The sequence below is a fragment of the Athene cunicularia genome (assembly GCF_003259725.1).
Source record: "Athene cunicularia isolate RWA chromosome 5 unlocalized genomic scaffold, athCun1 chr5_part1, whole genome shotgun sequence".
Classification (NCBI taxonomy): Eukaryota; Metazoa; Chordata; class Aves; order Strigiformes; family Strigidae; genus Athene; species Athene cunicularia.
Genome location: NW_020799101.1, coordinates 16,338,783 through 16,364,492, shown reverse-complemented (window position 1 = coordinate 16,364,492; position 25,710 = coordinate 16,338,783). Strand labels below are relative to the sequence as shown.

At 36.0% G+C, this 25,710-nt stretch overlaps 1 protein-coding gene across 1 annotated transcript in view; it reads right to left on the bottom strand.

The window, feature by feature from the left end:
- The window catches only part of DICER1 (dicer 1, ribonuclease III), a 50,195-nt gene that overhangs the window by 5,501 nt on the left and 18,984 nt on the right, over positions 1 to 25,710 (bottom strand). The window contains exons 10-25 of the mRNA XM_026849251.1: positions 24,809 to 24,941; positions 23,594 to 23,836; positions 23,341 to 23,495; positions 21,860 to 21,992; positions 21,300 to 21,375; positions 20,061 to 20,200; positions 17,517 to 17,696; positions 16,460 to 16,673; positions 15,929 to 16,082; positions 13,575 to 13,757; positions 13,151 to 13,256; positions 12,874 to 13,049; positions 11,817 to 12,600; positions 9,266 to 9,421; positions 4,836 to 5,718; positions 2,579 to 2,847 (exon numbers count right to left, since the gene is read on the bottom strand). Of these exons, the coding sequence (XP_026705052.1) occupies positions 2,579 to 2,847; positions 4,836 to 5,718; positions 9,266 to 9,421; positions 11,817 to 12,600; positions 12,874 to 13,049; positions 13,151 to 13,256; positions 13,575 to 13,757; positions 15,929 to 16,082; positions 16,460 to 16,673; positions 17,517 to 17,696; positions 20,061 to 20,200; positions 21,300 to 21,375; positions 21,860 to 21,992; positions 23,341 to 23,495; positions 23,594 to 23,836; positions 24,809 to 24,941 (3,985 nt within the window). The remainder of the gene's footprint in view (positions 1 to 2,578; positions 2,848 to 4,835; positions 5,719 to 9,265; positions 9,422 to 11,816; positions 12,601 to 12,873; positions 13,050 to 13,150; positions 13,257 to 13,574; positions 13,758 to 15,928; positions 16,083 to 16,459; positions 16,674 to 17,516; positions 17,697 to 20,060; positions 20,201 to 21,299; positions 21,376 to 21,859; positions 21,993 to 23,340; positions 23,496 to 23,593; positions 23,837 to 24,808; positions 24,942 to 25,710) is intronic.

Below are 25,710 nucleotides of genomic sequence, written 5' to 3'. Positions count from 1 at the left end.
GGGGGGGGGAGAGAGACGGGGCGGAGAAAGAAAGAAACAATTGCTTCTTTTAAAATAAAGCAAAGATCTTCAGAAATGTAACTCTCTTACATCCTCTCCTGAGCTGCCTCCTTTAAGTTATCCATTGACAACTTTCCACAGCGAAATTGTTCTTTTATTCCCCAATGAAACCAAGTTGCTGGATATATCATTTTTCAAATGTGAAAAAAAAATCCTAAACACCATTTTGTACAGAGACCTTATATGCTTTGTGAATTCCTCCTGTATTACTTCTGTAGGATTTCACCACGGGTCTGTTTTTCCCAATAAGAAACAGACTTGCCTCTATCAGTTAATACTAGAAAGCCACTCATAACAAAGGAAGAGTTCATATATTAAACATCTCCTAGGAGGAGACTTTAAAATCTGTAAATCCAATCTCTGGATGAAAGTCGGATGTACCTTTCCTTACCTCATTTACCTCAGAAGACAAGCATAAAACAAGCACTAGTAAAATAAGCCATTAATAACTGATAATCAGCAATATCAGACCGAGCTAACAGGCACACTTTGGTATTATTTAAATGTAGCAGGCAATGTTTCCTTTTATGCTATTAATTTAGGACAACAGTCTACTCTCATTATTAAAACTAAACTTTCAGTATGTCTTAAAGGTCTTAATCTAATACTTTAAAAAAAAACACCCTCAAATATATAATATACATTCACCTAAGTCAAAATAAAGTAACCTGAAAACAAAGTTTTTGACCATTACTCTCCTCTGCCTAAAGGGAAGTAAGTTTCTGTCAGTCTTTTTCCCCAGCAGCTACCCTCTCACTCCATTTGGCCTCTATTTGGGGTTTAAAACCCAATTCAGTCCTCTTAAGAGTCACCATAATACTTCATAAACTAGTCCCACACAATATTTCTACCCAAAATAAATCAAACGAAGTCAGACCTGATGTATACACACTCCAAATGGGAATTTTGATGTTAAAAAACAAATTCAACTGTTTTGAATAGCGTATTTCATACCAAGTGCAAACTGAAGCACTTTTGAGTTATACTGAAATAACAGAAGGAGAGAGAAACTAAGAGCTATAAGGCAAGGGACAACAGATGTTTCAGAAGTGAGATTTGAAAAAAGAAAAGCAGATGACGTGGAGACACACATGGAAACCAGTCTAGCTGGCATGAACTGCAGAAACAAAGACTCTTGCATTAACTCTGATGAAATAAGAGTTTCAGTAATTCAGTGCCAGACCAAGATAGGGAGCAGGCGTAGGGAGAGTGAAACAAGAATTTTATTTGAAACAGCTATCACACAATTTGGTTACAGCTTTGGTGGAAGTTTGCAGGCAATCTTTCTGCACACTAGCAAAAGCTGAACAAAGCTAAAAATCACTACTATGAGCTCTTAAAAGTTTTTAGCCTTTTCACTCATATTGTGAAGAAAACAAGACAGATAAACCAGAGTTTGATCCTCTGATGTAAAATGATTTATATTATCTAAATTTGAGTGGCAAATTTCTTAGTCCATGTTTTCTGAATCTTCCCATAAAACATATGGATTTCACTCTGCTACAGAGTGCAAGGGCTGTAAACACATATACATAACTGAAGTATTTTAATTACCAAACTTTTAAATTGTGTATCAGAAAGAACTTAAAGACAAATATAACATTTATTCGGTGCTAGAGTATCCTCATAGTATTTTTTAAGAGATTGGTCATCTTCCAGAAGACAGACTATTAGGGATATCTACTGGATAAAAAAAACTTTTAAAGAAAGGATAATGAGAAAGTCTCTCTCTTCCAGGACCCTGATTAGAACTTGACTCACAAGGTCCTTGCTCTCATACATTTTTCTGAGCAGCTTCTCTAAAACAATTAGTTTTAGTACATTCTCCAGCAAATAGATGTTCATTATCATTAGCCTTCCTGCATGGCACAGGTACGATCTGTGTTTGCACATCTTCAGTTAAACTACTTTCCAAGTGGCTTATTTGAAAGATGCATATGTTTCCCTATCAGATATAAAGCCTTTAGGAGCATGTCAAACACACTTGAGTACAGTGCAATAACACATGATCCAGCAGAAATCATCAGAAGGAAAACAGTGGAAATCTTTGTCGGTGTGCTACATTAAATAATACCAGCACTGTGCCAAGGTAGTACTGTTCATGATGCATGGATATCCTTTCCTGAGTCAGCATTATGTGACTCAGTAACTCTTCATCACAATTTTATGGTATAGTAGTGTTTCCAATCAGGCAGTGAAGCTAAGTGTTTCCCCCTCCACACACACCATGTTGTTCTAACAACAACACAAAAGCAAAACAGCGACTGAAATAAAGTGTCACAGAAAAACCTGGAGGAAAACTGCCTTCCATTTAATTATTTTCTGAATGTTGTTATTGACTTATACTTTCTGAAGGCTTTATTTTACTTTGCATATTCTATGCTTTATTATCGGGAGCTTGCTTCTTTAGTTGCGGTGTGCATAAAACTAAAACATTACAAAAATGCGCAGCACTCTAAGAAATCCAGTGACATCCTTCAAATCAGATACTGAACACATTTCTTCTACTTCCACTAACCTCAGAATCCATTCCTTGCATTTCATTCTTTTCCATTTGAAACTGCACAAAGTCATCAATAACATGAAACAGTTCAGGAGAGACAGCTTTGAAGTACTTGTGGTAGTCATACTTTACAGCTAATGATGCAAAAATGGTATTATTGACTAGAGCAGATCGTAGGTCAGTAAGAACTCCTGGAGAGTGTTGCCGTGGGTCTTCATAAAGGTGCTTGGTTATGAGGTAGTCCAAAATTGCATCTCCCAGGAATTCTAAGCGCTGGTAACAATCTTAAAGCGTTGGAAATAAAAGAATGTATAACACCACAATTAAGTTTAATACACACATTCTTTCCAGGCCTTTCTGGATAAGAGGTTTGGTACACTGCCATGTAAATTCCACAAACTAACCAATGCTTAAAGACAATCTGGTTTTTAAAACAGGTATCTTTGTTTAAAGAGATTGTTACTGAATTAAAAAAAAAAAGTCAGAAAGAGCAGAAGTTATATCTAATAATAAACCCATTTTTGAACCAAATGGTAATTTGTCAGGTCAGCAAAACACTTGTTTATAATCAGTTAATGCTTTTACTCAGGATCTTCACATTGTGCTGAGAAACATCAAAAAAGTAAAATCAAGAGATTCAACCAGCACACTGATCTGAAAACAACAATTAAACCTCAAAAAAGTGAATAAAGTGTATTAAAAGCAGGGGAAACATACGATCTGAGATTTTTCATCTAATCTGCACACGTTTAGATTTCTCAAAAAGCACTGACAAAGATTCCCAGTCAGAATGGGTCTTTTAAACTGCAAACTAAAATTGCCAAGCCTTTGCCACTTGGAAAATTGACAGGACATGGGAATGGAAAGCTATGGCAGCCTATTTTTAGAATATAAACAAAAGAAAAAAACCCTCTTAAGGCAAGCAGGGATACGTGGGTAGAGAAGACAGACAAAATTACTGCAGAAGTAACATGAGAGTGAAATGCCTACTACTAAGTTTCTTTTATAGCAGCTGAACCTAAGATGCCAGATCTCAACTGCTAGCTACTCTTTAGAAGTTGCAGGTAACAGCAATTCATAGTTGTTTGTTCTAGTAAATAGAAACAGAATCAAAAGTTTCTGCTACCAACAACATAATTTCATTTAGACACTATGCTTCAAGGTTTCTGTTTGCTAGTATATATATAAAAAGAATAATCTACTATGTTTTGTGGAATATTTATAAAAAGTAAATATATATGTGGATAATATTACCTAGAATGGAAAACCAACAGAGTGTGTTTCAGTGTTCTGTCAGAACTGTTTCCCAATGTACTAACATTTCAGAATGACTTATTTCTTTAATTAAAGTAGAGCCTTCTTACTCCTTGGAATAAGGAACCAATTCACTATGGGGAAAAATTCAGACTGCTGACTGTATAGGAATTTGCCATTCACTTTAAATAGGGTTAGAACTTTATCACGGTTTGGTTTTAATTGTGTATTATCATAGGAAAATATTTCAAGTTTTAGAATGAATACTATATTAATTAGTATAAGCAAAAGTAATTCAAGATTACAGAAATACAAATTTGTACTGCTGTAAAAGCTTTGATAGATCGTGTACAGAAACATTAAGTAGTTAACCTGAAATTAATATTTAGTCTGATTTAGTCAACTGCTTCAAACTTTGACTTTAAATATTTACACAATAAAATGCCTAGACCTAAATTAAGCCTTCCAATTCACAACTTCAAAAGGAAGTCTCCTTTTGCTATCCTATAGACAATTCAGCTAACCAAAGCTGTATGCTCTACTTTTAATCTTCAGAAGTACACTCAAAGGATATATTCTTGGGACTAAAACACTGGACAAATTTGCTAAATACACTTGCAAAATACAATCGCTACTTCTAGAGGTACACTGCAACTTTCCAGAGTTCTACAAGAACTTATTCCAGCTAAATGAGAATCTCATGTCAGTCATATACAACTACTGATACAACATCAAAGATCAAAAATGCTGCTCTTTGCCAAAATTTGGTTAGGCTTCAGTAAATCTTCTATCCATGTCAAGTCAAAATATGAATAATTATTGAGATACAGCTTCAACAAGTGTACATCCCCCTCTAATCAAGGGGCAAGATACTATTTTCTAAGAATTTGTATTCAGAAACTATTGATTTCTTAAAGTGTATGTGATGTCTAAAAAAAGACTCCGTATGGGAACACAACGTATACTGCTTCTCTTGCATTTACAATACAGGAAAAACCCCTAGTTTAAGACAACTTACCAGTAATGGTATTATAATGGTACGAGGCATGAGTAAATGCCTGAAGAAGATAAGCCTTGTTCTTAAAACTGTAGTTTATTTTCTTCTCAAAGTTTTCAAAACCAGAAATAAGGTGATTTAGGGTTTTTTCAGCATCTGGGTGATCAAACATACACCTTGGTGGAATCTTCAAACAGCCATACTCCAGGTCTTTATACAGGGAAGTCTCTGAATTAGCTACAGAAGCAGAAACAGAGTTTGGTGAAAGGTTCTTCTGCTCACTGTTACAATTCTCTCTGGTAGCACACAAAGTGCCTTCCCAATCAGTCTTTTTAATTACAGGGAGCACCTTCAGCCCCAGTGAACACAGGAAAAGCTGAGCAGCTCTTTCACCACAGCTGGTCAGATAGCAGCCCAACAGGGCTTCCACACAGTCTGCAATGCTTTTGTCAGCAATACACTGCTCTGTATGCAAGTCATATGAGATAGACTGTTTTCCTGCATCAACACCACAGTTTTCTTCTGATGGATTCCAGAAGCCCACTACAAAATCATCCTCTTCAACAGCTTTGCTAGGATCCAGATAGCACATAGCATCCCAAGAGCTATAGTCAAAATCATCAAAATCTGATGAAAACGGAACATTACCCAGGGATGACTTTTTGGGCGCTTTCCATTCATAGTTTGAATCAGTGGTTGAAAAATGTGAGAGAGAAATTTTCTTCACAAAAGCCCCTGATCCCATTAACATATTATCAATGAATTTGATATGCTCCTGATCATACTCCAGAAAATCATCTTCAAAGTCTGTTTCTTCCTTGGGTAACCTCCACATTAGGTCTTCATCCTCTTCATCATCATCATAATCATCAAGTTTACCATTAGCCAACAAGTTCTCCTTTGTCTGTGAAAGAATGCAGAAAATACAGTACTTTAAGAGGGAAATGAGAAACTTTTATGCCAGAATGGTCAGAAAAGTAGGATTTGCATAGTGTCTGCTAATAATAAGACTGTTTTTTAAATGTTCCTAACTATATTGTCTGATCAGATGTACAATACGGCCTCAATTGGTACTAGCATTCTAAGACTAGAATAATTTTCTTGGAATACAAACTCTTTATAACTAACCTATAATAGCACATGTTCTGTGTATAACACATGCCGCATTTCATAGGAATTCATGCTTCTATTTGAATGTGATGCACATACAATTAACTTTAAATACACTAAACATTACAATGGCACACCAAATTAAACAAAAGAAAGAACTCTAAACTAACAAATTTAGAGAAGTACAAGAAACAGTTTTAGATGCATCCTTCTTTTTATCTGCCAAGTAAGGCTATTACAAGTATTGAATCAATGAAATTTTGAAGATTCTTTCTACATCCTTCTATGGCAAACACTAAGGGACTTGCAGGGTTTACTACAGTCACAATCACCTCAGTTTCAGGACACACAAATGGAGAAACAACTATAGACTTTACCCTAATTCTTCAATAATCAGCACTCAAAGCAGCAAAATACTTTCATCTATGCTCTCAAACGGTTAGCTGTAAATTAATCCAGTCTATTTGGCAAACTAGTAGAAAGTAAGTTTAGTGAATCAATACAGCCTGTCTAAAAATGGAAAAGCAAACCAAATGGCACACTTCTGTAATACAGGTTTTTGTTGTTTGTTTTTAAACCGAATATTATACATATATATGTATACATATATATACACATATGTATACATGAAGCAGGATAACAACTCAGTGCAACGGCAACTTGTATTAAACCCATCCTTTAAACAAATACATTTTTTAAGTTTATATTTCAGGCTATACTTACAGCCTTAAATTAAATGGTTAAAATTGTCACCGGTTTTCTAATACTTACATACATACCCACAACAGCAAAACTAATGATGTCTCATGTCTTTTCCCTGCTCATATTGAGCAAATAGTTACAGACTGATGTAAATTATAAATTAAACACAGATATGCCCAAGCTATACATTGCTATGGCCCCAATCCAGGAAAGCACTTAAACATATTAGCTAAATGCACAAGTAGTCTTCCTGACATCAAAAGGACTATTCAGAGGCTCAGCCCAGCATCACTGATATCGGCAGGAATTCTGCCACTGAATTTGATAGGAGCAAGATCAAATTCAAAGTGCTTTTCTGGATTGGGTCCTGAAAGCCAACACCATTTTGAATCAAGTAAAACAGCCTCTATCCGCCCTCAATCTATGTATGTCATACTGTGGATCTCAGTTCACCTTATCTTGCCAATCTGTGAACCCCATGCTACCACTGGGAACCTCTCTCCCTTTGGGCCAAATACACAACTCCCTAGAGGTGTAGATGGGTGGCAGCTGTAAGATGCACTAGGCAGCACTTGAAACCATCTAAGGATCAAAAACATCACCATGTTCCTCATCAGGAAGGAGCAGGGTTAGTCAGATTCAGTAATGAAATAAAAAGAAATAAAAAAAGCAGCTATAGAAATTCACAGTTTAGACATTGTGCCAAAAGAGTCTGTGCTGCTGTAATTACCCATCTCACATATATGCAGCAGGAGTTTCTGTAACTTTAACTGATTAGAGAGATAGCAGAATTTGACTTGAAATAGTTATATTCGATATTAAAAGCAGTATAATGCTCAAAATAAGACTAATTTAACCAGTCCCAGCTAAAACTAATGCTGATTTTTGTTCTTGTTACACAACACCTGTCATAATCTGTCACTGAAATAAAAATACACTCTCTGAATGAGACATGTCTATATGGATGATGCAAAACACATTTTTGTGTCTGTTTTTGAAGATTTAACAAATGATAAATTTCATTTTTACAACAATTTCATCCACAAGTTTCTTAAAGAAAATTAATTTTAGTTAGCAGGGCAGCTAGATGAACTACCCTAACTTGTCTGCCTATCATTTTTTGTGTAAAAAAAAAAAAAAATTTCTAAGTGATAAGAATGAACAGTAAGTAAAGGAGCCACAAAGCGATTCTGATAGTTGATTTTTTTCATCATTAGACAACATTTCAAAAATAAATCAACAAAGAACCCCAGAAGAAAGAACCTCTTAAAGAATACCTGATTTTGAGTAAGTTATGGCCACTTACAAGCTGATGATAAATACATGTAAGTCCTTTTTTCATGGTTGTTTGGAAATCAGATATTTAATCAAATGAACAAAGGAAGATTATTCCCCTTAATAAAGCTTGATAACACAAAAAATACCAACATTTGACTAGAATGTTTTAGTAGTAATTTATCATAATGATACAAGATTTCTAGCCCCATTTCACCAGCCCATGGATGAATGAAATTTACAGCCAAAAGCAAAATATCTCCTTGGCACAAAAAAAACACTTAGTAGCATCACTGCCTGTATTTGGTCTGAAATTGTGTGGTTTATTTTCAAATAAACAGTGACTAGCAAAGGAGAAGAGGCCACTGAGAAGTTATGAAGAACTGAAAGCTTGTTAAAACCAATGATTAGCTCCTGTCCCAAACTTGCTACCTTATTTTTAGGAAGGTATAGCAGTAAGTCTCTTTGAAAGGAAATCTTGGCACAGTACAGAACCACAATAATCAGGTTGGTTTATTCTGCAATAAACATTTATTTGCACAGAACATCTACCTAACAGTCCTCTCATATGCCCTCTGGTGGTTCCACAACTCAAGTGTGGTCAGAATTGGGAGAAAAAAAAATCCTTCCACCTCCTTCCCCAACCTCCACACCAGTCCCAAACACTTAAAGACTACATTACTGACTGCTGTGATCAGTGATCTTTCTTATACATGCACTACTACTCTCGAAATACAATGAGTTTCGTCAGAAAAACAATCTGACTCATTCCTCATTAAGATTTGTCATTCTGAAGCTTTTGGTGATAGACAGTGAGGAGGATGTCTAAACCAGCATTGTATTTTGGATGAGAGGTAGCTCTCCATGGTGTAGCTGTTAGCTGCTAACAGCAACCAATATTGAACATTGTCTCAAGGCAGCTCTAATCTTCATTTTGTCTCAGCCCTGTGAAAAACAGCAATTCCCTTTTCATATATAAGGCTGAACTCATATATTAAACAAGTCTTCTGCCTATACATATTACAGCAAAACCAATAATGATAATTCCATTTAAAGTTTCCAGCAAATATTTCAGAAAAAAACCTGAGAGCACTCTTAACTACAAGCAAAAAAGCTGCTCTTCTCTGCTTTTCCATTAATATATACACTCATTATTAAGAATGTTCCATAAATTTCCTTACTTCTGGTTCTATTCAGGATCAGTTTTCCTCTCATTTTCCCTGTTAGAGGGAAGTTTTAGAAAGGAATCAAAGATACAAAATTACCTATTTTTTCTGAAAACACAGCAAAACACCCAGGGAGCTGAAGGCTGGGATCAGAGAATACAGACATGTGAATAATTATTCCTCAACATAAATTCTTACCATTTCATCTTTCTCCCACTTATCAGTGTTGCTCTTGTCCTGGTTTACTATGTATCCAGGAGGAAGCCAGTTCACAGGGGGATCAAAAATCGATACCACCATACGACTAGGCAGTCCTTTCTTTTTTCCAAGGCGATACAAGTTACAGTTGCTGACCTTAAAGAAAAACATTCTGGTAAACCTCTGGACATAGATTTACATAGGAATAAGTTAAAATGGAAAAAGGAGCAAAATAATTTTACAGTCAAGCCAGATCTCGTACCATTATGCATTTTCTCTGGTTCTCAATGAGTTCAGCTTTCACAGAATCGTCTAGGTTGGAAAAGACCTTGAAGATCATCCAGTCCAAGCATTAACCTAACACTGACAGTTCCCAACTACACCATATCCTTAAGCGCTAAATCGACCCTACACTTAAAACCTCCAGGGATGGGGACTCCACCACCTCCCTGGGCAGCCCATTCCAACGCCCAACAATCCCTTCTGGAAATAAATGCTTCCTAATATCCAGTCTAAACCTTCCCTGGCACAACTTGAGGCCATTCCCTCTTGTCCTATTGCTTGTTACTTGGTTAAAGAGACTCATCCCCATCTCTCTGCACCCTCCTTTCAGGGAGCTGTAGAGGGCGATGAGGTCTCCCCTCAGCCTCCTCTTCTCCAGACTAAACCCCCCCAGTTCCTCAGCCGCTCCCCGTACGACCTGTGCTCCAGACCCTGCACCAGCTCCGTTGCCCTTCTCTGGACACGCTTGAGTCATTCAATGTCCTTTTTGGAGTGAGGGGCCCAAAACTGAACACAGGAATCGAGGGGCGGCCTCACCAGTGCCGAGTACAGGGGTCAGATCCCTTCCCTGTCCCTGCTGGCCACGCTATTGCTGACACAAGCCAGGATGCCATTGGCCTTCTTGGCCCCCTGGGCACACTGCTGGCTCCTGTTCAGCCAGCTGTCAATCAAGCCCCCCAGGTCCCTCTCTGACTGGCAGCTCTCCAGCCACTCCTCCCCAAGCCTGCAGCGCTGCTGGGGTTGTTGTGGCCCAAGTGCAGCCCCCGGCATTCAGCCTTACTGAAACTCATACAGTTGGTCTCAGCCCACTGATCCAGCCATTGATCTGCCCTCTGTGACCCTTCCAACCTTTGAGCAGATCAACAAACACCCCTGCCCATCTTGGTTTCATCTGCAAACTTATTGAAGGTGCTCTTGATCCCCTCATCTAGATCACTGATAAAGATGTTAAACAGGAGTGGCCCCAAAACCAAGCCCTGGGAAGACATCACTTTCTTCCTATAGTACAACCACATTTTAAAAATTTTTGGCTTGGTTTTAGTTTTTGTTTGGTTGGTTTGATTTTTTTTTTCTTAGGCCAAGCATACTAGGGGTGACAATTTCACTTAAAGAAATTTGATAGATTGAATTCTCTTTGCAAAACAAAATTATTGTTACTTTCTAAATAACAGTAAATATAACCTGTAAAAGTGTTATTAATAATCAACATTCTGACTAGATTTGGAATGAAAAATGACTGCTATATTGGTAGATTGACCCAAATCTTGTCAGCAGAAAGTGTTAAAACAATTCCATAAAAGAAAGCCTTATTAACTCACAATCCAGATGTTATTTTCTTAGCCTCCACATTTTTTTTTAAATACTTGGAAGGGAAAAAAGCAGTCACATACACAAACATACTTCAACTATCAACTGCTGATCTTCATTTCTCATTTTAAACACACTTTCTGTGTTTGTTTTTAAAGTCTAGAAATTTGAACTTGAATATTCAATCACTTCATTTACTTGAACCGTGCCATTTATTTAGCCCTCCTTATTTTCCATGATTAAACTACCCCATCATTTAATTCTCAGAGTGATGCATCTTATTAGAGGTAGACAATCACATCCTAGGAACTGAATTCAAGTTATCACATTATGTGGGGAAAAAAAACCCGAAGAAAACAAACTTTCACATGATTGATTATTCCAGAATATAAAAACAGCACCAGTAAACTGAAGACTCTTCTCCCTACTGTTTACATTTACTTTAAAATATTTTCAAAAGTTTTGAAGCAACAGTTCTGTAACAATCTTTGTTGTTTCATTTCTAGTGTTCCTGTAAGGTCATGCTAAAAGTTTTCAAGGAAAGTAACTTATTGAGGGGAAAAAAGGAAAGATCAAATAAAGCTACTACCTAAGGCTCTGTGCTGCTACATCAATCCTTCATTCAAGCACTCCTGTTAAGAAGTTTCTACTCAATACAATTCTAGAGATCAGTCCACCAAACATTCTTATTAACCCAAAATTCTTAGTTCTATTCAGTCCTGTCCTTTCTTAGGCTGGTACTCAGCTGGTTTAGATTTAAAATGAACTGTAGAAAACAGTTACGGCAATATTAATCCTGTAGTCCCATATTCTTATTCCTAACATGCATGCTACCCAATGTATAATCAGGAAAGCTGTGGAATAATATCAACCTGTTGCCACTCAATTTTCTAGAAAAAAAATAGATACAGGTTGTTACAGCATGACTTTTACATAGTATCACTGGACTGTTAGTACTTACTTTTTTGCTTCTCATATATGACAGCCGTCCCTCATGAGCATCAGGGTAAGTGCAAAACAAGTACGTAGTGATGGCATGCTTTAAAAATGAATCACCAAGCATTTCTAGCCGCTCCAGATTAAATCCATCACTAGCATTTGAAAGAGTCAAAGCTTGAAGAATAAGACCAGGATTAGGACCAAGAGTTTTTGAGGAGTACCCACTGGAAGGGTTGTTTCCAGAATCTGCTCTGTCTTTTGAAAGATTAATAGCTTTTGAAGTACTGGTGGTCACTGCCATTTTGGGGCATCCATCTGAGGTAGATCTGTTAGCATTTCCATCAAGGTATTTATTACTCAGTAGAGTACATTCATTGCTGGGCTTGGGCTGGTTCTCACTGTTGTATAAATTCTGAATGGGGTATGAGGTAGTTGGTTGTACAGGTATTTCCTGCCTGCAGTAATTCAGCTGATTTCCTTGGCAAAAGTCTCTGTTAACTAAATCACAATTGCCATTGGCAAGATTTTTATTATAAGAAACACCATTAATTGCTGCAAGTTCTGCCGAGACATCAATTTGGAGTTTACTGGGTGACTCATTGAGCAGTGTTCTGTAACTCACAGACATTTGGTCATGGTTTTCTGCAGAAGAGGTTCTATTAGCACCTTGATGTGCAGCATTTTCAGGGACTACAATTGTGTTGTGCTTACAGTAATTTTCGTTCTCTACTAAAGAGGAGTTAGGAATAGAGATGAAGGATTTGCTGTCAATAGACTTTTTCCATCCGAAGTCCAAGTTAGGATATCTGTAAAGATACATGCTAATTTTGTTAATTATCACAAGGCAACTCTACATGCACATACATGTTTGAAAAAAAGTCATGTTCTTCTGAAAAGAACAGTGACTGCAGCATCTAACTTCACCATTCACAAATCTTTTAAAACTGTTTCACTGAAAACTGACCAGTTAAACAAAAGGGTATCAAGCTTTAAATTCATGCACTAATGACTAAGTTTCCATCTTGTTTTCCAATTAAGCCAGATATCATATTGAAAAATACATTAAAAAAAATACATGCCTGAAATCTGCAGGAAGTGATTTAACCCCTACACCAGCATCAGTGGCTGTCTGAGCTCTTAGTTCCTCTGCTGTCAAAAGGCAGTGCAGGCGGTAAAGTATGCTGGGGAGGCAAACTGCTTTTCTCCACAATGATGCTGGAATAGGATGTATAGCACAGAGCTCTGGAACCAGTATCTGGGGAGAGGAGTGGGGAAGAAAAGAATTTTACCTGGAAGGGCAGTCATCAGATCACTTTCAAGAGAAGGACAACTTTAATTTAGATACTTCTATTTTACCTGCTTATTCTGCAGACTTTCCCACTTTGCTTTCCTCTTCTCAGCGCTGCTTAGTGGAAGTGCTTTCCCCTTCTGATTCAAATGGCGAGGAGTCAAAAGATTAAGTCTAAAAACCATGTGAAAATACTTTAATGTAAGTACATAATTAATGAATAGAACTTACTAGTCTAAACTTTCTGAAGCGATGACCTATTCTCAGTATTCAACCGCAATGTATTGTCAAGTGACACTTTTGGAAAAAAATGGACTCAACTTACAGTTGTTATAAATTAAGCTCCCCTCAAGAAAAAAAAAATCAGTTAATTATTTTGGAAAACACAAGCCCTCATCTTTATCTCATAATTCTTTTTTTTAAAAAACAAAAAGACAAAATGCAATTTATTGTCAAACTGTAAACACTGGACACAAATATGACTGTTGTTACCTTGAAGATGTGTGGTCCACATCCAGCAGTGGCTGGTTGAGATTGGTAAGGTCAAGATTATACTTTGTTTTATAATACTCAGCAAAAGTTTCATATTCAGGGGAAGGGAATTTACTGAGTGGAGTAAGATCAGTGTACACATCAGCTACATAGAATCGATGAGGCTGATCAAAATTTCGATACCTAAAAAATAACAAATATTTTGGCATATGTTATAGCATTAGAGTAAAGCTGCTGCTAAATTCTTCATGTTCTAATGTGGTCAGGTGATAACCTGCTAAATAGCTCCCTTGAGTTTTTGGTTGGTGAGTTTTTTGTTGGAGAAACCATTTGTTTAGCTAACTCAAATACTAAATGAAAAGTGTCCTATAACATAAGGAAGAAGTAAAGTCAATCTATAATATATGTCATTCCCTCTACAGAAACATTTAAATTAAATGCAGGATTTATGTCTTCAATAGCTAATACAAAATCAAGCTCTGGACAACAATCTCCAAGAGTAATGCTGCAAATGATAATTTCTTAATTCCAAACATCTAAGAACTAAACTTGACAATTCAGCTTTCTAATGTCTAGTCTCCTATGTGCCACAACCAGTAGAAATGGAATTTTACTGTATACAAAGATTGTACTACCTCCTATCTAAACTGGCACTTTAACCAAATCCTCCTCCAAATGAAGTTAAAATACAAAATGCCAAATATGTACTAAGGTAGATTCACAAGCCTTCCAAGGACAGTGCAGTTCTTGTAAAACAGACAAAATATTAGAAAAATAAAGCCAGAATGCTGTCAACACCTTTATTTTGGCTACTGATGCTCACTGGATACTATGGTGATAAACATGCACAGGAAAATAATAATAAAATCAACATTCAATATTTAGAATTGTATATGAGCTTATTTTGTACTTTGATCTGCTGCATCTATCATTTTAAGCTTCTACTCAAATATCTAAATAGACATCTCTAAGATCAACACACTATTAATGACTCTCTTCAGTTGTCTTCCAAAGCCAAAAATCAAGAAAATCATATTCCCAGGCTGTCAGAACTTTTCACTGAAGAACATGCTAGTTAAAGGAGCTTTCAGGAAATCCTTTTTTCTTATCTTATTCACAATCATGCCTATTCTGAAAAATTAGAACTGTACCAATACACAGTTACTGTATTATGCCTCCCCTGAGAAGCTTACAACCAAGTAGGATAGAGAAAGACAAGTATGTATTTCCACCATTTTTCTGTTGACTGAAAACAGAAGTACTTGACATTCAGAGATTTCTTATGTATAAAACAAGGGCAAAAATTTTTTTGGTTTCTCCCAAGCCTGAACATTATCAGATGACAACTAATAATTCTCATAAAAGAGATGTATTCAGCCACCTATCCCAGCCCCACCCCAGTCAAAATTAAAGAGAGGAAAGAGAGCATAATAATACTGGTTTAGTCACTGTGGCCAGATCTTCAGACAGGGAGAATACCAGAACTCCACTGAAGCCCAGCCACTGTGCTAATTTGCACCACCTGCGAGCTGCTTCTACCGTGTGAACTCTGATCATGTGAAGCTATGCTTATACACAGTGATGGTCCATAACCACATTTTAACACTAGCAGTTTTACCACAGTACTCATCAGCACTGGTAGGAAGACATTTAAAGAAAAATTCTACCACAGATAAGGCCAAAACAAAATACCAGTATTTATCTTTCACATATATTCTGCAATTACCATTGTTTATGATATACCAGGTACAAGCACAAGCCAGTCAGTCCATTTTCTTTTTTCACATCATACCAAACATGACATAGGAAATAATTAAGTCTCCACAAAACCTACCAATTCCAGAGAACCTTTGCATTATCTAGTACATAAAATGATGCAAAATTCTCCTCTAAATACCACTCAGTAAAAAGATTCTTTTAACTGGTCTATTTCAATTGTTAATTTTTCCATCTACCAACAGCATACCTTCCTTTAGCAGGCCTTTGGTGTGAATAAGCATCAACCAGAGAACATGACTTCCACTCAGTCTTTCAAATTAAAATTGTTTTTGTGAGTCAGTTCTTTATGAAGTCAATACATTTTATCAGAATACTACATAAGCGTTGTGGTGAACTCTACTATTCCTAATAAAAGGTAATGAGTCTTGAGAGGTCTAAACACTTAAATCCTACTACATAAGATTAACTGTTGACTAAAAAGTATCTTTAAATTATTTGAGACACCACCAGATATCTTCAAATTAATAGCATACGTTTCTTACAGACAATTCTGTTGCAGATATTAACATCCCCTTATTAGAAGTGTTTGTATAAGTACAGTGGGCACATACTTAAAGTATGTGTACAGTACTCACCGTGGAATGATAACTGCATCCTGGTAATCTTCTAACTTGAAAATAAAAGGCATTTCTTTTGTATATTGTGTACTGGGAATGCCTGTACGCGCCTCAGATTTCTCGATGTCTTCCATAAACTTAAAGTCAATGTCCAAAGTGCTGGAGTCATCAACTTAAAAAGGAAAATGCATAGCTCAGTTATTCAGGGGAGAGTTTTCCAGGCCAAATTTTTCTTGGAAGTTGTAAATTACAAAATTTACTTATTCTGTACACATACTTGATTATTTGAAAAAAATTTTCAAAGGGGACATATATATGATTTTGGACTCTAATGGCATCAGCTGAAACCTACTATAAATCAACTCACATCACCAAGTTAGAACTAATTTGAAATTGTGAAGAAGTAATAAAAATATAACTGACAAATTTTCATACTACCACATGTGGTATTATTACTATAGCTAACACTTGAAATTTAACATAAACATTAACAAACATGTTGCTAAAAGAATTCAAGACATATTTAAAAAACAAGAGCTCTGTTCTTACCAACATTAAGAGGTAGAACACAATAGGCTGAATCAGCTTCTGTGGGTTTGAACTCTAGTGCAGGTTTCTCAAGACGAAGAATATGTGAAAAAATGTACTGGTGGAGTCGTGTTATCAGCTCAAGCATTTGCAGAGACAGAGTAAAACCAGATTTCTTAAGCTCAATAGATATCGTAACCTCTCCAGAGCGAGTATACACAGGAAAGTGGGGAATCTAAGTAAGAAAAAAAACCAAAAGAAATCAAAAGAGAAAATCCAGAGTAGGATGTCCCTACAGAGTACCGATTAGTTTAGATGCTGAGGTAGTGCTTGCCTGACCCCACAGCAAACTGGATCAAAATTTTTACCTTTGATGACCTTCAACTATAGATGAGATTTTGAAGGCTTAAAGAATGACTGGTTTGGGTTTTTTTTAATAGTTCTCCTTGTGTTTTACAGCTCTTCTCTTTATATAAGATCAAGTGAAAATGGAAGTCTTATGGAAGTCTTTTCCATTATGGAGGAACAAATGTGAAAACCAGCAATAGCCCTGAAAGATTTTCTTCTGTGGACAACAGAAAATATAATTTGAAGAAATCTTCCTCAGCTGAGTCTCATCCACAGAAAATAGCTATTAAAAATTTTCAAAGCAAGAAGTGCTAATTTCAGTTAATATGGCCTAGTTTCTCTGTTGCTGCAGATTAGGAGTGCTGAGAGGACTCGTAACCATAGCTTTCATATACACAAAGTAGTGCTGCAGGCCATCTCTGTAGCTGATACGCCACTCCTATCATACCTCATGCAAAAAAGGAGGAGCATTTTGAACTCGCCACTGAAAAATAATAAAAATAAAATTGTAAAACACAAGTTTGGCAAAAATAGAACAGATTGTTCCATCACTAAAGACAGGAAATGCAGTCGTGACTGGACTGGATGGATAATTATTGTTTATTTCTGGAGGCTACTTGATACAAGCAGCATTTATGGTTATTTCCAAATCTTCAGTCTGGGGGTGGAGAATAAGTGGAAAATGACAGGTTTTAAGGCACTCAGAATAAAGAAAGAAGCAAGATTCCACCTGAGGTATAGGTTTGGCTGTCAATATGCCAAAGCATCTTGTTGTATCCTCAGGAGGATATAGCTTTCGTCTCCTGAAGTTGAGCTCATCAGGTAGAGGAGTTGTTAACACCATTCCTATTACATACAGGTAACATGGCTGATCAGGTTTGGGATAACTATCCCTCAAACATTCTGGAATCTAAAAAAAAAAAACCAAACAAACCAACAACATTAACATGATAAAAATTCACCTACATATTTTTCTTACAACAAGGTTTCACAAGTTTATTTGGAAAGTTATTGCTAAAAACAAGGAATCAAAAAAAAAAATCTGGACTTAAGAAACACTTTCTTTCTGAAGCAAAATCGTTTGGTCAGCAGTCTGGCCTGGCAGCCATGAGATCTGCCCAAACACTTATATTAAGGGAGTATGACACTCCCAGATCTTCTTGTTTGCCAAGAGGCAATTTCCATTACATCCCTAAACTACCTCTGTATCCACGCTGTTATAAATGCAAGTCTAACTGCAGAACACAGACAGCACTTCACCATAAATACAACCGAAGTTTTGAAGCCAATTTCCATATTTAGGCAGTAACTCTGGAGCACGCTTTATGTCCAAGGTCTTTGGACCTTAACAATAGAAGAGAAAAAGGGAAAGAAAAAAAAAAAAAAAAAGAAAGTAAAAGTGTGCACACAGAGGAAAAAAAAATCTACAGCCCAGTAATTCAAGTTTCATTTAAGCTTGGCTGAACTTACAGCTTCATTAACACAGACTCTTTTCCCAAGCAGAACTGTCAAAAATGGTTTTTTATACACTTGGGACAAACACACAAAACAAAATTCAATACAATGCCCCTTTGCCCAGGCACTACACCATAGAAGTAGCTTGCAGATGTGAATATTCACAACAGCCACAAGACTTTTAACTCTGCTGCTCATACCTGTCATAGACCTTAAGAAACCATGCTTTGTATTTGTTAAGAGTTCGTTACTTTGTAGGTCTCAAAAAATATCCTGTTTATCGAAAACTAAATTGCAACATATGTAGTCCTGGATTTTAAAATTACACTGTAGCAAAACTATGGCCTTGGCTTAATGGAAAATTACTTATAAGTTTAATAGCTGTATTAAGCCCAAGAGGATCCTGTAAACCTTCAACATTTGCCAAATCTTCTTTTCCAGATGTGAAAAGTTGGTACAAAAGCAAGAGAAACTATTCTTGGATTCTGCATTAAAAAAGCAACTGAGAAAGAATGATGCATCATTTGACAAATCAACTCTTCTGAATGAAACATACCATAATTGTGCATTTTACAAGTCACCCCTATTCCAACAATCACTAGTGAGGTAAGAGAACTAAGAAAGGTGCTCCTTGTTAAGAAACACTGTACAAAGATTCAAACTGTTTGTGAAGTCTCACAAGAAAAAATTCTCATCTGTTGTTCCCTCTGTAACATACTCTGTGATGTCATGGCATCCTTTCCTAAGCTTTCCTAATAACCAATTATTTCAACTGCTAATAAAACTGGGGCATTTGGAGGATGCCAAGAATGGAATTACTTAAGGGCTATCACCATAACTGATGCTACACATGAATGTACAACAGCACTGTAGCGTACTACAGCAAGCGTATATGCTGACATTCCTACATGTGACCAAAGGCTATGGGTTTCTCTGTGAAATGCAAAGGTTATCAGAAACTACTATGCTATCTACTGAATCAGTTACCCGTCCTAGTCAAAGGACTTTAAGACAGAACCTGTACAACTGCAGAAGAAAGAAGATTCTGGAAAAGTTGCAAAATACTCTAACAAAGCTTGTTTTCTCCATTTTCTACTATTTTTAAAGTATTTGACGTTCCCCCATAAATACTAAGAAGTCCAATTCTACAAAATGATGTGGCTGAAACTTGTAACAGATCTATGGATAAGTTACTTAACAATGCAGAGCTACACTAAGTATCTTATGTGACTCCTTTAGGGTATTAAATGTAATATTTAAAACGAAATTTAAAAAATATTTAAGATATACTTATTTGGTATTCTAAGATTTAAACCAAAAATTACAAAATTCTGTGTTCAACCAGTAAAGTCACCAAACTAAACCAAGCATCCAATAAAAAAATAATAAATTCTGTCTTTAGCACCTGGCAGATAACTCTGACCCCCTGAGCACCTCCTTCAATCTTTCATTATTTGTCTAGAAGCCAGTAATTCTTCCTTTGCTCTAGTAAAATCTTTAAGTTCTCTACTAAATATACAGAATATTAATGCAGGACAATTTTTCCTCCCAGTTATTTCTATACTAAGCAAATACAGTCGTCAAGCTTTACAGAATGTATATTCTTTGAACTACTGGCATGCTTTCAAAGAATACGGTCCCACAAGCTCATTCAGGTAATAGTGCAAGTTTCCATACAGTTAAAACTGCAAAATATTTCCACTGCAAATGCAAGACTTGTTTTAATCTTATCAGATAAGACTTTACGAGTTGGCAATTTTGTCTGATCAGTACATAAAGCATTTGATCAGAGATGTGGACAGCAGTGAGAGATACTAACAGCTTTAGGATAGCACTGTCTTCGTTTTGTAGAGCCTGGCCTTCCCGGAACACTGGTTTCTTCTTCATCATGTAAATCAAGCTCCTCCTCATATTTAACCGTTTCTTTACCAACTGGCATCAAATGATCATCCAGTTCACCTGAATATTAAGAAAGAGTAGAAAGAAATACCATTATGAGCAACCAAATCTTGATTCCTTCAAATACGACGCAGTAAATATAACTGTTCATGAAAAAACCTCACCTAAGTTTTTAAAATACACTTACTACCACATGGCTCCAAAAGTGTAACTTTGGGAAAGAGTGATAAAGGTTGCATTTCTGGCAAAAATACTTATTTATAGTGAAAACATGTGGAATTTTAATTAAAAAAACTGAATTCTATAAAGAAAAAATAAACTCTCTTTTGCCCATTAAAAAAAAAAAAAAATCAGTGACTGAAACACTCATTTAAAAATCACTCATATGGAGTTATGCCAAGACAGTTATATTTCTGTATCATTCTAAAAAAGGGAATTACTACTGTTGAATGTGCACTCTCAACACTGAATTGAGCCATGATCGTGTTATTCTTGGATACATGTATTTGTAGTAATTTAGTGATCAAAAGGTTTAACTCAGAAAAATAAAATACAAACCCCAGATCTACAGATTTTTTTCCTTAAAAAAATACATAAATACTTCTGTACTTCAACAAAGCACCCATGACACAGAATTCTCTTTAAAACAATCCACAATAAAGATTATGCTCCATTACACTTATTAGAGACAAGACAGTCAAAGTAATTATGCAATGTCCTATATTTGGAACATGATTTACAGAGAATGCAGTAAATTTAGGGCTATGTTATATTTTGTTACAATTCACTTTTAAAAAACAAATTTTTTGGCTGCAGGATGTAGTCCCTGACCTAGAGAACATCTAGAGAACAAGACTCTCTTCCCCATTTATTAAGTATATTCAATGTCAAATCTCCGTGTCTTTTATTAATGTTACATTTGCTATTTAGACAAAATATGTTAAGTAACAAGATTCCCCTGGAAAACTTTACTTTAGCTTACAAGGTGTAAGCTAAATTAGTCAGTACATGATCATATCACAAAACAAGGTAAGAGAAAGGAAGCTATAGTAGATGGCTAGAGCAGAAATGCATGTATATTAATAACATCTGTACCATGTTCAATTTCTCAATTATAAAATATTCTTTACCAAAGAGGTGTTGCTTCTCCAGTTCTTACCAATTTTGTGCAGTTTTTCACAGCAAATAAGAGCTACAACTCTCTCGGCCAGTCTTGCACAACTCATTGGAGGACCCTATAAACATTTAAGTATGTCTTAAAATCTTAGTTTGATTAGCAAATTACTTATTATGTTTAATTAAACACAAACATATTAGGTAAGCAAAATTTTAAAAACAAAAATACATCAATGACAGTTTTGTGAAAATATTCAAGCTTATACTCTTTTTCCACAGAAGACAAAATTACAAGAGTTCAACACACTATTTATTGATCAAAACCAATAAAGGACATTTTGCTACAACTGATGCATACATGTGTGAAAAAACAAGGCATTGGTAAGAATATCTAAATATCTTTGCCTTTAGAATAAACAGTAACTGCTGGAAAACAGATTATAATGAAATCAAACAGTGATCCAAAGACAGTTATGGAACACAATACAGGAAAAGAAAAGGTGATTTTCATTAACAACAGTTAAACTAATTCTCAAAATGGCACAGACACATCTATACCAACATATTTACTTATTTCCATGCTTTCCTTCCCCAAATACCTACAACAATTGAAGCTCGAAGAGGTGAGTTGATTGGCAGGTAGAGAATAGAGTAAAACGTATGATCAGGTAGTTCTCGGGTTTTACACTTGGGAGCTAGGTGTGTAAATGGATCACTTGGTAATCTAGCGCAGTACCTAAATTGACAAAACATTTTACAAATCATCAAAACCTGCAAATTGAAATCTAAACACATTTCAGTGGAATCTTGCCTTACCGGTGTAAACACTACAGAAGATGATTTCAGGCCATTCTGAGCACTACAAGGGTACACTGCTGACTTGTAGTCAACTAACTATCGAGCAGAAGACCCCCAAGCCCTTTACCACAAAGCTGATCTCCAGCAAGGTGCTTCCAAGGTTGTAATGACGTGCAAGACTGTTCCACCTCAGGTCCCAGAGTTTGCATTTTGTCCTTGTTTAATCTCCCGAGTTTAGTGTTACCCTATTCCTCCAATTTGTGGCTCCTCCACTGCACTCACTTCTCCCTCTCCCAACTGTGTCAAATGTAAATGTGCTGATGTTAAACTGTACCGGACCTCCTAATGGTCCATGAGTAATGCCACATATAACCAGCTGTCAGCTAGACTTTGAACCATCTACCATTACACCCTTTGAATCTGACTGACTTGCCAGGTTTTATTTACCAGGCAGTCCACCAAAATGGTCTGCACCTCAAGAATTTGACTACTAAGGTACTATGGCAACTGCATCAAAAGCTTCACTTAAGGAAATGACATTCAATGATTTTCTACTGTCAATTACTCCATCATACAGGAAGCAACAAGGCTGGTCAGGCTGATGCCAACCCCCTTTTCCTTTACGTGCCTGGAAATTGCTTCCATAAGGACTTGATACATAATATTCCATGTGACTAAGGTAAAATCGACCAGACTGTAGCTCCCTGGATCCTGCATTTTTTGAAGTATCATAGCATTTATCTTTTCCTGTCACTGAGGATCTCCTCTAATTGCCATGGCCTTACAAAGATGGTATTTGGCTAGCTCCCTTAGAATCACGCCAACCTGTCTTGTGGACTTATATTATGTTCAGCTTATTCACTATGCTTTTGCTTTTAAACATGACAACAGATTGCTATTACATATGTGAACATTAGAAGTGGAAGATCTTACCACAGTTTTGACAAGCCACTTCATATATTTATTTTTAAAGCTAGCTTGTCAGAGAAAAAAAAAACAACAAAAAAAATCATCTTACTACCCTTTTTGAAACTGAATGTTTTCGGGGCAGATTTTAATTCAATAGCAATCAATATCATTACATTTATTATCAGAGATAGAACCTCTGTAGGATAAAGAGACAAAACCCAAATTATCCCTTCATACAGCTGTGACTGCTTTCTTTAGAAGATTCTATCAAGAGTTCTAAGAGGAAATGTGTACAACACCCCTGCCTATGCCTCCATGTTGCAAGACAGACTAAGAAATTTTTTATTCAAACACAGGGTAAAAAGTATGTCTCTTACCTATTTATGTGTCCAATAGCAGTGTTAATAGTAACTCTTGGGCTATTCTCATCTGGCCTCAACACATAGGGTGGAAATACATCATCATCATCAACAATGGGTTCAGCATCAGTTTCACTGGTATCAACAGATTTTGAGCATTTGTTTCTGAGGATCTTAACATTTCAAGAATAAAACGTGATGAGAGATTTTTCTCTTTAAAAATACTATGATATATCTCACAAAACCAGGAAAAAAATCTTTGACCTCATACCTTCTCAATTGCTTTGTACGTCTTAAGATCTTCTTCAAAACTTTTGATTTTGTCTGTATCTGCTAACATAATGTAATTGGAAATTGGTGCTCTAGCTCTTCCTTTTGACTGTACATAGGAACGATATTCTGTGGGTAAATCAAAACGCACCACCAAGTTGCATTTTGGTATGTCAACACCCTCTTCTACAATACTAGTAGCAATAAGTAGGTTGGTCTCATGTGCTCGAAATTTTCTAAGAACCTGCAAAAGTAATTGAGACAAATTTGAGACGTTAGTCTGAGATCTGTTTCCATCGCCAGAATCACCAAAAGCTAATAAAAACAAGGAGAGTGGATCAGACATTCCAAAACTTGTCCAAATATGCTGATATAAAACTATTACAAAAAAAATCTTTTCAGAAACACAGCAAGACTCTATTAGAACAGATAGATTTCTAGGAATACAATCTGGTATGTGGAATCACATGAGTCCAAGAAGCTAGTATATCCACTAGCAATGGAGAGGATCCCACCTATTAATTTACAGTTTTTCAGCTGTAGTATAAAAAACAAAAGCTGCTTTCAGGATAACACGTTTGTCAACAATTTCTGAGGTGGAAACATCCTTGGGTGGTAGAGCACATTCTAGAACTGGTACTTCCAATCTTTATACTATTTACTAAATACTAAGAAAAGATTCTGAGGGGCAGGTCAGTAATTAAGATGGAGGGAGGTCAGAAAGACAATCCAGACAGGTATGAGGAATAAATTCATTTGCTTCCAAAATACTCCACATGCTTTAAATGAGGTCAAAATCATGGGGCTTTATATTTACATCATTTAATGATTTACCAAATTCACTTTTAGCAAAGATAAATAATAAAACCAGCTTAAACTGCTGAAAATGTCAGAAACCTTGATTTTCTTCACAGTATTATTGGTACTACTAACCCAAATGCAGAATTAGATGGTTGCTGATCTAACTAGACACAAACATGATTTTACATGAAGTTTTAATTTCTGTTTGTATAATACGACATAGCAATGTCTCCAAACATGTTTGTTGTTTTTTATTTTACTTCTGTATCTCCAATAAGTATGTAAATTTGTTAAACCAAGGGTATTCCCTGAACTTCCAATGGCTGTGCTCCAGACTCTGCCTGTTGGGTTTTGTTTTTAAAAACACACACATTATTAAAAAAAAAAAAAAAAAAAAAAATTTTCTTGCAGTTACCTCTTCTTGCTTTCTGAATTCTACTTCCATCTGCTTGTTACGAGGCTGGTTCTTGCCAATGCCATGTCCAGTTATAAAATTGCTACTGATGTACGCCAGTTCTGGATCTTGCTTGCCAGCTTCTTTTATCAACCTAAAAATGTTACATGCATTTTTAGAAGCCACACAACTCAGAAAATGGAAAACAATCTTTTGTTTGCAAGACCAACATTAAAAGAAAAAAATGGAAGCATGACAATTAAGCCATGCTAACACATAAACTGACCTTAGTCTTCTCTAAAAACACTACATCTAGTGAAAACCTCCGTAAGGATAATAAAAAACAGACTGCATACATACAGAGCATACATCACACATTTCAGGTCTATCATGGTTAAACCAGATATTTGTAAACCAATCTAAGACTCCCTGTTGTAAAGGCACCCTACTCACAACCACTTTAATTAATCACATTTTCTGTAAATTATGACTGATTTTAACAGAAAGACTTGTAACTGCTCCCTCAAAGTATGTTAATTTTTAGGGTAAAACAGATTTTTATTCTCCGTGATATTCAAATACATAATCTGTTCAGGCATACTAATAACAAAATGTTGACCTGCTTTTCTAAAGAGCAATCTTCAGCCTACAGTGAGATGTTTACTATATAAATTAACCCAAATGTATCTACAATTGGAGGAATTAATCCAATTCTTTAAAAGGAAAGCTGAACAGGGAGGTGAGGATCATGATGCTCTTACTGCTCTATGTCCTTCTTCAGGGTACAGAAGCAGAAAAGGCTGGCTTCTGCAGTTTCACAAGGTAGAAGACTGCTTATATAAATAATACACATAATGCACTGAATCTAGAACTAGGCACTTATGGATTTTAAAGCATAATTACATTGTGTAGTTGAAGTATGC